Raw genomic sequence first — 10,000 nt, forward strand, 5'->3', positions numbered from 1 at the left:
GTTTCCTTTGGTCTTTGTGTAAACTTTTTTTTTTCTTTCTTTTTTTTTCTTTTTATATTTGTTCTTATTTTTGTTGAAGAATGAGAAAGTACTCGCCGACTTTTGTACTTTATTTTGTTGTTGAAAATAATTGTCCATTTTTCCCTTACAGGCTGTTAGATCAACCTCATGGAAAAAAATTATATTGAATTAGATCTTGAATCATAGACTTAATGACACATCTTATTCTTATGTCCCATTTGATTATTTCATTTAGATGCATAAGCCTATTATTCTAACCCCGCCATGTCTCTCGGCGATGCCTAGAGATGCCCCTTGGCCAGCGTCTGACCCCTTCGTCCCCCGCAGGTGCTGCCACAATGCTGACCTGTCCCAACTGCCACCACGTCCTGGCGGCTCACTCCTGCTGTGGCCTCAACCTCGCTGCCCCGTCGGCCGCCTTCCCGCCGCCGTCGGCGTTCTCGGGAGCCTCCGTCCCGCCGGCGGCCTCGCGCCTCGGGTCCTCCGGGGGGGGCGGGCCGCCGGCGCTCAGCGTCAGCAACCCCCCGCAGCCGCAGGCGCTCGCCACGCCGCACGTCAGCGGCCACATGTTCCACTTCCCCGCCGCGCTGCCCATGCCCGGCCTGCCCGGCCTGTCCGCCTGCCACGGCGCCTGCCACGTCCCCTGCCACACCAGCCTGCATGCGACGTGCCTCAACCCCTGCCGCTCGCCGTGGCAGTGGCCAGATAGTGGCGGTTCCCTGCCGGGCCCTGCCATGGCCGCGCGCATGCACACGTCCGGCGGAGGTATCGTCGACGAGGGCGCCAAGGCGGCGGCGGCGGCGGCGGCGGCAGCGGCAGCGGCGGCGGCGGCGGGGCACATGAACGGCCTCGGGTGCGACTGGACGGCGTGGGACGACGAGCGCGTGCTGGGCGCGACGCGGCGCATGCTGGGCGACAGCGGCTGGTACTGGGAGCGCCTGTCGTGGCGGCAGGCGGAGGCGCTGCTGCAGAGCACGAGCCTCGGCACCTTCATCGTGCGCGACTCGGCCGACACGCGCTTCCTGTACTCGCTGAGCGTGCAGACGGAGCGCGGCCCGACCAGCGTGCGCATCCACTACTCGGCCGGCAAGTTCCGGCTGGACTGCGAGTCGCACATGGCGTCCAGCATCCCCGACTTCTCGAACGTGATCGCCCTGGTGGAGCACTACATCCGGGTCAACCAGAAGCTGCAGAAGCACTTCTGGGTGGACGCGCAGGGCAAGGTGTACTGCCCCATCACCATCCGGCAGCCGCTCAAGAGGGCCGTGCCGTCCCTCAAGCACCTGTGCCGCCTGGCCATCAACCTAGCGCTGCCCCGCTCCTGCAGCGCCGTGCGCCTGCCGCCCGCGCTCGGCCAGTACCTTGACGAGTACCCTTACTGGTGCTAGGGCGGGCGGGCGGGCGCGCGAACTCAGGGGCTGCGGCTGTGTGTGCGAGGGAGGCGTCCGCGAGGGAGGGCGGGCCCGCGTGCGTCCGAAAGCAACGGCAGTGCATGCAAGGCGGCGAGCCCGAGGTGCAGCCGAGGGTTGTTTCCGTAGTGTCCACGAAGGCCGGGTAAATAGTATGGAAGATTTTACATACGTCATAATAATAATAATAATAATAATGTATTTTTAAGGGAAAGTTGTCTACTGATATTAAATAAAATATATTTAAAGTATAGTGTGGGATCTAACTTTTTTCTCCATGAACAAAATCTTCAAAAGTGACCTGAGGCGAGAAGGCGGAAGGCGAGGAAAACATCTCGCGTCTCTAGAAGACCAGGATTTTTTATCTATTCATTCATCTTCATTTTTTATTTTTTTGCACATTTTGTTGTGAAGCGAATTGTGCTAAGTCAACATTCAACCCGCAACCCAACCGAGAGAGCCCTGCAGATTGCAAGGCTTCAAGTCAAGTAGTAGTAAATCCAACCGAATTTTGGTAGCAATCTGCCAAAACATTCAGGGATTCTGGAAGGTTAGCCAGCCTTGGCCTGTTGGGCTGATGTTGCACGGACGGTAGTTCTAGAAAGATGTTCATGGCAACGTAAGAGCTTCCACAAACGCAAAAGAAAAGAGAGGAACGAGTTTTAATCAAGCAGAGAACCTTTTTCTTATCGAACACTATGTGAGTGGGCGCTTGCTTCTGAGAGACTTCGTGATATTTGGTTTGGTCGTCCGTCAGTGATTTGCAATGAAGTGCAACGTGTAATGATACAATTGTATTTCTCTCTCTCTCTCTCTCTCTCTCTCTCTCTCTCTCTCTCTCTCTCTCTCTCTCTCTCTCTCTCTCTCTCTCTCTCTATCTCTTTATCTCTCTTTCTCTCTCTCTCTCTCTCTCTATCTATCTCTCATTTCAAAGCATGAAAACAAAAGCAATAAAGCAAGTCCTCTATTTCGCTTCGGAAGGACACTGCAGTCATGCTCATTTGTGTGGATTAAATCGCTATTTTTGTTTTTTCTATCTTTGATAAGGATGACGCATGCAACCGTTGCATAATGCCTGAAAAGATGGCGACCCGCGAACTGTTGTGGGATTGACTCCTTTTCTAATTCCTTTTTCTTTTATTTTCTTCTTCTTCTTCTTCTTCTTCAGAGGTAGTCCCTTTAGACTTGGACAGACTATTTTATAAGACTATTTTATTACTAAGCCAGGTGAAAGAAGACAGAGCCAGAGTTTATATATGTATATAAAAAAAACGTTTTTTGGATGACGCGAGCCCATTGCGGGCGGGAAGATGATGATTTTTTTTTTTTTTTTTTTTTTTTTTTTCTCTCTCGTTCATAGTCTTCGCCGAGGGGGTCGGACCTCCTCCTTGGACTCGAGGACAGGTTCCGAGTCTTTTTCTTTTTTCTTTTTTTTTTTTAAAGAAAACACGAACCACACATCCTCATTCAAAGGCAGTCACTCATTGCGTTGCGATCACGAGGAGAGGCTGAGACGCTCTGGACGCCGCTGGCACTCGACGCCGCTGGCACTCGACGCCGCTGGCACTCGGTCGGTCTGAAGGCCGAAGGCGCTTGAGTCCTCCTCCTCGCTCGGCCGCCTGACTCGCCCCGCGTCGGGACGCCCTTCTGACGCCCTTCTGACGCCCTTCTGACGCCCTTCTGACGCCTGGCCGCCGCCGACGCGTCCACTCGTCCACTCGTCTCTCGCTCTTGCCTTTTCTGTCTTTCTCTTTCTTTCTCTCTCTCTCTCTCTCTTGGTCTTTCTTTCTCTTTGTCTCTCTCTCTCTCTCCCTGCCTCCTTCCCTCCCTCCCTCTGAAAACGAATAACACACAGCAGTTCCTCCCCTCCCCCCCCCCCATGTTCCCCTTCCTCCCCATGTTCCCCTTCCTGCCCTTGCTCCCCATGTCCCCCCCTTGCCCCCCCCCCATGTTCCCCTTCCTGCCCTTGCTCCCCATGTCCCCCCCTTGCCCCCCCCATGTTCCCCATATTCCCCTTGGGTCGCAACGCAGGAAAGGAACCGCGAATCCGGCGAGGAAGGCGAGGCGAAGGAGTCCCGGTGTGGGCGCGGGGTGGGCGCCGAGGCCCGTGACTGCTACAATGCTTCCATTCACAAGCTTGTAAATAGTCGTTTTGTAACAAAAAAAACAAAAACAAAAACAAACAAAAAAATGAAAGAGAGAAAAAAAAGATGATAGTTATTGTAAATAAAGTAACTTCCTATGGTCTTAACATATCCATCTTACCAATAAATACATTGGCTCATGCCAATCATAGATTTATAGTATTTATACGGATTATCCAACAAAAAAATGAATAAAAAAATGATAAATAAATAAATAAAAAATATGTATAACATATACATCTGAATTATTCCAAATAGAGTCTTCAATGAAGTTTGTTTTCGTCTGCTCGGAAGAGAGTTTTCGGAAAGAGAAACCTGCATCTGTGAGGTGCCAAATAAAAGAGCCTGATTTACCATTACCAATACACCCTTTTGTATAGCATTTGGTGTGTAGGACTGTCCCAAGTGTACAGCATGTTGCAGTAACCGAGGTGGAGGCAGATCCACTTCTGTCTGTCTCTCTCTCTCTCTCTGTCTCTCTCTCTGAGTGTGGAAGCAGACCCACCTCTCTCTGAGTGTAAAATGATCATTGTCATTGTTCGGTTTCCGTCTGCAATCTCCTAGGGACCAGGACAGGCCGCGGCGAAAAGTGATTGGTAGACTTTGATGAAAGTTACATAGTTGTCCTCTCCTCCACCTCCCCTCCTCCACCTCCCCTCCCTTTGTTTTGTATATATTTATTTAATTTACATCAGTCTCTTCCATAGAATCATACATCACCTCTTCATGGTACCATAACTTATGGGGATTGTGAAAGAAGTGTAGATAAGAGGAGTTGCAATTACAAGTTGGTTTTATTCAATTTTCTAGACAATAGAATGACACAGGCTAACCTCTAGTTTATCTCGACGTCCGGAGAAAAGGTGAAAGGACTGTAAGGCAAAGCAAAATTATATTATCGATTTGAACCTCCTATATTTTATTTTATATATAGTGCTAAAGCCAACATTAATTAGGCTTATGCAAAACAAGAAACAGACCTCATAAAACTGGCCCCAGAGAGCACCAAAGTGCCTACATTGTCGGTTCAGAATTCACGGTTAATTAACACACTGATCAGACAGGTAACCTCTTGTGTTTTTGTATATTTGGTATAAATGCAGGGGGTTTTATCACAACATTCATCGTCTAATTGATCGTCTAAAAAAATGATAACAATTCGGAAAAGTAAATATGCAGACGATCTATTAAATAAAAGTCTCAGTATTTAATGATATTTGTTCCCCAAAGTATGTATATAAAAAAAACAAGTTAAGTTAGCTCTCGAAACACTCAGGCTAAGAGAGACACAATCACAGGGTCAGTTCTTGTTTTCTGACAATCAGCTGTTCATGTTTGTTTTTGTATTTTTTTAGCAAAGCTTTTTATTTCACTGACTTAGGGGTAGCTTCCACAGAGTAGATGTCTGAATTGGAAATTATATATATATTTTTTTTTCTCTTTTTTTTCTCTTTTTTTTGTATGCACAGGTTTCAGTTACTAGAATTTTACTATTACCACTAAGTAAGGATAGGTATTTATTTCAACAGAAAGAGGAGCTTGACTGCATGAATTGCTTAGACCCTCCTCAACCATGCGAGGAAAATCTAGGGAAATTTTCCTTAATTTTATATTTCTGTGCTCCGTGAAAACCCCCTCTTAGGGACGCAAAGAAATTGACCAAATTGTTTCCTCTTCTGTCAAAGTGAAGTTTTTCGTCAAAGTAAAAAACCCGTTCGGAAAGGACTTCTTCCACTCCATCGCTGAAAAGGATGATTAACGTGGGTTTCATCGTGCAACTTAATAATAATAATGATAGCGAGTGTTTTGTCTTCGTCGAGAAGATAAACATACGATTCGAAGACGAAATGAAGGTCACGCGGTGTGTCCCATCAGATCTCTCTGTCCCAATTTTGTTATTTCAATTCTCCACATCATCAGAACCTGGATTGGTGTCACGTGAAAGAATCTGGAAGAGTTAATTCATTCAAGCAGCTCATGCCAATATGATTTGTAGTTCCATCAATGATCGTACTCCGCCTGCAATGCTGCATGGTGGGCGTCCTACCCCTTCCCCCTTCCTTGACTAAGGCTTCATTTGCACACAGGGAGAGAGGGCGCCGAGTCGCCTCCCTCCCGCATTACGTTCAGGACTCGGGTTCCTTGCGTAGGAACTCCGTAGGACTTTTATTGTCAGCAATCAGAAGACACACATCCATCCCTCCATCCACTGTGAGGGAGCGACTGTGTACCATGACTTTATAATCCTCAAAAGGATGGATGAAAGGCGCAGGATTATGATTATTGTTTCGTGTCGTGGTTTCCCGATTTCTTTAGCAGCTTTGACGCCCCCTTGGATAAATAAAAGGTCTGTGAAGGAAGCCTTACCCAGGGATCACAAGCGTCGGCGAGGGCAGTGGGAGGTCGAGGCGGAGGGAGGGACAAGCCACGGGGGCGGATGGGCGGCAGGGCGGAGGCGCGCGTCGGAGGGAAGGCGGTCCTGTGGGGCGGCCAAAGGGGCGGGGTCTTTCTTCCCTGTGCGTCGTCGGTCATGAGGGGGGGGGGCGACAAGGTGGCGATGTTGCCTTTTTTATGAAGAATAAAAGGAGACGAAATTACGTTTTGTTTTGTTTTTCTCTTTAATAAAAAGTGAGGATAAAATTACTGCGGATAAAGGTTGAGCAAAAAAGAAAAAAAGACAAAATCACGTTATCCTTTTGTTTTAAAAATGAAAAAAAATTAAACAAGATTGTCTGTTTTTTGAAATATTTGAAATCACATAATGAAGACCATATCAAAAACGGCCTTGTTCGTTCTTCGATAAGTATAGTATCCATCAAGTGTCATAATATATATTACGACTAAACTTCAACCTCGAAAAAAAAGTGATAAATCTATAACAATACTTCACTCTTCATCCTCTCGAAAAATTCAGGAGAAAAAAAAAAAAAAGTTACGTTCCCTATCTCTCGTGAAACCCGGTACCATAAAGTGTTAAAAAGAAAGCAAAGAAAAAAATATATATATCGTGATGATGAAAAGAGAGAAAAGAAAAAAAAGAAATAAAACAAACTCTCGGTGAACATAGATTCGAATTTGAATCCTCATTCCTTTTGAATTGGTAGTAAAGATCGCCTTCAAGGAATCAATCACTCCACCGCTCATTTGAACCGCTCGGTCGGTCCTACAGACGTCCCTCCCCCTCCCCCCTCCTCTTCCTCTTCCTCATCATCTTCCTCCTTCTTCATCTTCTTCTTCTTCTTCTTCCTGCTCTTCTTCCTCCACGTCCTCCTCCTTCTCCTTCCCTTCGTCTTCTTCCACCACTAACACCCCCTCCTCCACCTCCCTTCCCTTCCCCCTTCCCCTTCCTCCTCCTCCTTTCCTTCCCCCTCCTCCCCCTCCCCCCGGGTAGTCTCGCCCCCGTCAAGCCCTTTTTTCCCCGCGTTGTCATATGCCAAGCCTACAGACATCCCTCCCCCTCCTCCTCCCACTCTCCTCTCCCTCCCCCTCCTCTTCTTCTTCTTCTTCTTCCTCTTCTTCTTCCTCCTCCTCCTCCTCCTCCTCCTCCTCCTCCTCCTCCTCCTCCTCCTCCTCCTCCTCCTCCTCCTCCCTCCTCCTCCTCCTCCTCCTCCTCCCTCCTCCTTCCCCTTCATCCTCCTCTCTCCTCCTCTTTCCCCTCCTCCACCTCCCTCCCCCCTCCCCCGCGGGTAGTCTCGCCCCCTGTCAAGCCCTTTTTTCCCCGCGTTGTCATATGCCAAGCCCTTTTTTCCCCGCGTTGTCATATGCCAAGCCCTTTTCCCCCCGCGTTGTCATATGCCAAGCCCTTTTCCCCCCGCGTTGTCATATGCCAAGCCCTTTTCCCCCCGCGTTGTCATATGCCGCGGTGTCATATGCCAAGCCCTTTGCCTTTTCCCCCCGCGTTGTCATATGCCAAGCCCTTTTCCCCCCGCGTTGTCATATGCCAAGCCCTTTTTTCCCCGCGTTGTCATATGCCAAGCCCTTTTCCCCCCGCGTTGTCATATGCCAAGCCCTTTTCCCCCCGCGTTGTCATATGCCAAGCCCTTTTCCCCCCGCGTTGTCATATGCCAAGCCCTTTTCCCCCCGCGTTGTCATATGCCAAGCCCTTTTCCCCCCGCGTTGTCATATGCCAAGCCCTCGAGACCCCGAGACTTGCATTGCTGTCTCGTGACGCCGCTCGTAAATGGTGCAGAATCTCACTAAGGTGCATTAAGTGCATTTCATGATGTTTACACTTTTGTGAACAGAATATACTGTAGTTATAATGATTGATATTTTTGTCGATTAGTGTACCACTCGAGAACCTCATTATTCTATATGATAACAAAAAAAAAGGAGAATATTGTTTTGTATTTTCCATCTCGCTTTCTTCTTTCTTTCTTTTAAATCTTTCTTTCTTCTTTTATCTCTCTCTTTTCTGTCTTTTCTGTCTTACTTTCTTTCAGCGTTTTTTTTTCCTTGTTTTTTTTCTAGATGCAAGAGCCTCATATTGTTTTAAAAGTGGGTAGTTTTCTTAGTGCAAAGTCTGAATGTTTTGTTTTTTTTCTCTTTTTTTTCCTCTCTCTCATTCTGTCTCTCCTTCTCTCTCTCTCTCTCTCTCTCTCTCTCTCTCTCTCTCTCTCTCTCTCTCTCTCTCTTCTCTCTCTGCTCTCCCTCTGTTCTCTCTCTGTTCTGTCTCTGCTCTCCCTCTGTTCTCTCTCTGTTCTCTCTCTGTTCTCTCTGTTCTGTCTCTCTCTCTCTCTCTCTCTCTCTCTCTCTCTCTCTCTCTCTCTCTCTCTCTCTCTCTCTCTCTCTTCTCTCTCTCTCTCTCTTCTCTCTCTCTCTCTCTTCTTCTCTCTCTCTCTCTCTCTCTCTCTCTCTCTCTCTCTCTCTCTCTCTCTCTCTCTCTCTCTCTCTCTCTCTCTCTCTCTCTCTCTCTCTCTCTCTCTCTCTCTCTCTTCTCTCTCTCTCTCTCTCTCTCTCTCTCTCTCTCTCTCTCTCTCTCTCTCTCTCTCTCTCTCTCTCTCTCTCTCTCTCTCTCTCTCTCTCTCTCTCTCTCTCTCTCTCTCTCCCGTGGGTAGTAAGAATCATTTTTTGCTGTGTAATGTACAACACCTTTTGTTTGATGGTGTAGCGTAGAGTAATCATTCTCTTTCCCTCGACTGTGGGGTTTCTTATAGTACAGTACAAGCAATAGTGTTAATAATGAGAAACCTTTTTGACTTAACAACCAATCTCTTTATCTATGGTTTTGTTCCTTCATTTAGAGAATGGACTGTGAACACATTGTAAAAAAAATTATATCTAGTAGACTCATCCAGTAGGACCTCGTAGTGAATTTTTTATAGTTTTCTTTTTTTTTTTCTTTTTTTTTCTTTTTTTTTTTGGTAGGTCTTCGGTATTTTGAATCGGTTGGACAATACTGCCTGAAATACCCGGTAGAATTTATACTATAAGATATATATATATATATAACTTGTAAAAAATAAAAATAAAATAAAAATTTGCATAATACCATTATTTTTTACCATAGATGTATTACCAACTTTCTTATTCTGTAAGCAGAGTACATTGAAATTAACTTTGATGAAGTGAAGCTCATGATCATGTCAAGATCATAATAGTTATATATGCCATTCTTTTAACCCGAAGGATTTGTAATATAGCTACATTAGCTAGAGAAGTTTTTTTTTTTTTTTTTTTTTTTTTTGGTGTACAGGTTTGTTCATTTTTTTTATGAAATGAAATGCCACAGGAGTTTGCAATCACGTGACTAAACCCTCTTTGATGGAGGAGATGGCACTTAGAGATGCTGATGATGACTGAGTGAATGCAAATCCAACATGTCTAAAAAACACCATATAGATTATATATTATTTCGTCAATTGAACTAACATAATCATCGGCACAAACTCTAGCGAAATTAGCCACGCCCCCTCACGTATACGCGACCGATCACAATCACGATTTTCTCGCTGGATCCTTGCGAGAATCGAAGGAGGAAATACAAAGGACCCGATTGGCTAGATGAGGTGAATTGGTGAGGAGGGGGCGGGGCTAATTTCGCCTGAATTCGTGCCAGTGACTATAACAGTGTGTGTGGGAGGAGTTAGAGTTAACATTTAACAGTTCAGGGCACTTAAATATGTTCCATGTGCTCTCTACCTCCTCCCACAAACCCTGTTACCAGCTCAGTTGAACAAGCAAAAAGAAAAATAATAATAAATAAAATGATAAATCCAGTTACGTGGTTGCGACACTCCTGTGGCCGAATGTGTCTATATATATGTATGTATGTATGTATGATGCTTTTGTATGCTTGGCTTATGGTGATTTAGAGTTTGTGGTGAATATTCGAGTGCCAGGATATTTTGGATGCGCAGATGGCTTGTACAAGACTTGATTCAAGACGAAGGTGTCAATTTTTAAAGGCGTTACAGATTGGTTGCG

General features: G+C 46.3%; 1 protein-coding gene across 2 annotated transcripts in view; it reads left to right on the plus strand.

Moving 5' to 3' along the window:
- Positions 1–4,824, plus strand: part of LOC122265977 (uncharacterized) — a 153,818-nt gene extending 148,994 nt beyond the window's left edge. For both annotated transcript variants that reach the window (XM_086531878.1, XM_043035513.2), the window contains exon 2: positions 349–4,824. In XM_086531878.1, the coding sequence (XP_086388004.1) occupies positions 360–1,409 (1,050 nt within the window). In that variant the 5' untranslated portion in view covers positions 349–359 and the 3' untranslated portion in view covers positions 1,410–4,824. The remainder of the gene's footprint in view (positions 1–348) is intronic.
- The last annotated feature ends 5,176 nt before the right edge of the window (positions 4,825–10,000 follow it).

This window comes from Penaeus japonicus, unplaced genomic scaffold (genome assembly GCF_977035675.1).
Source record: "Penaeus japonicus unplaced genomic scaffold, GWHDUDI00000001_assembly GWHDUDI00000036, whole genome shotgun sequence".
NCBI lineage: Eukaryota > Metazoa > Arthropoda > Malacostraca > Decapoda > Penaeidae > Penaeus > Penaeus japonicus.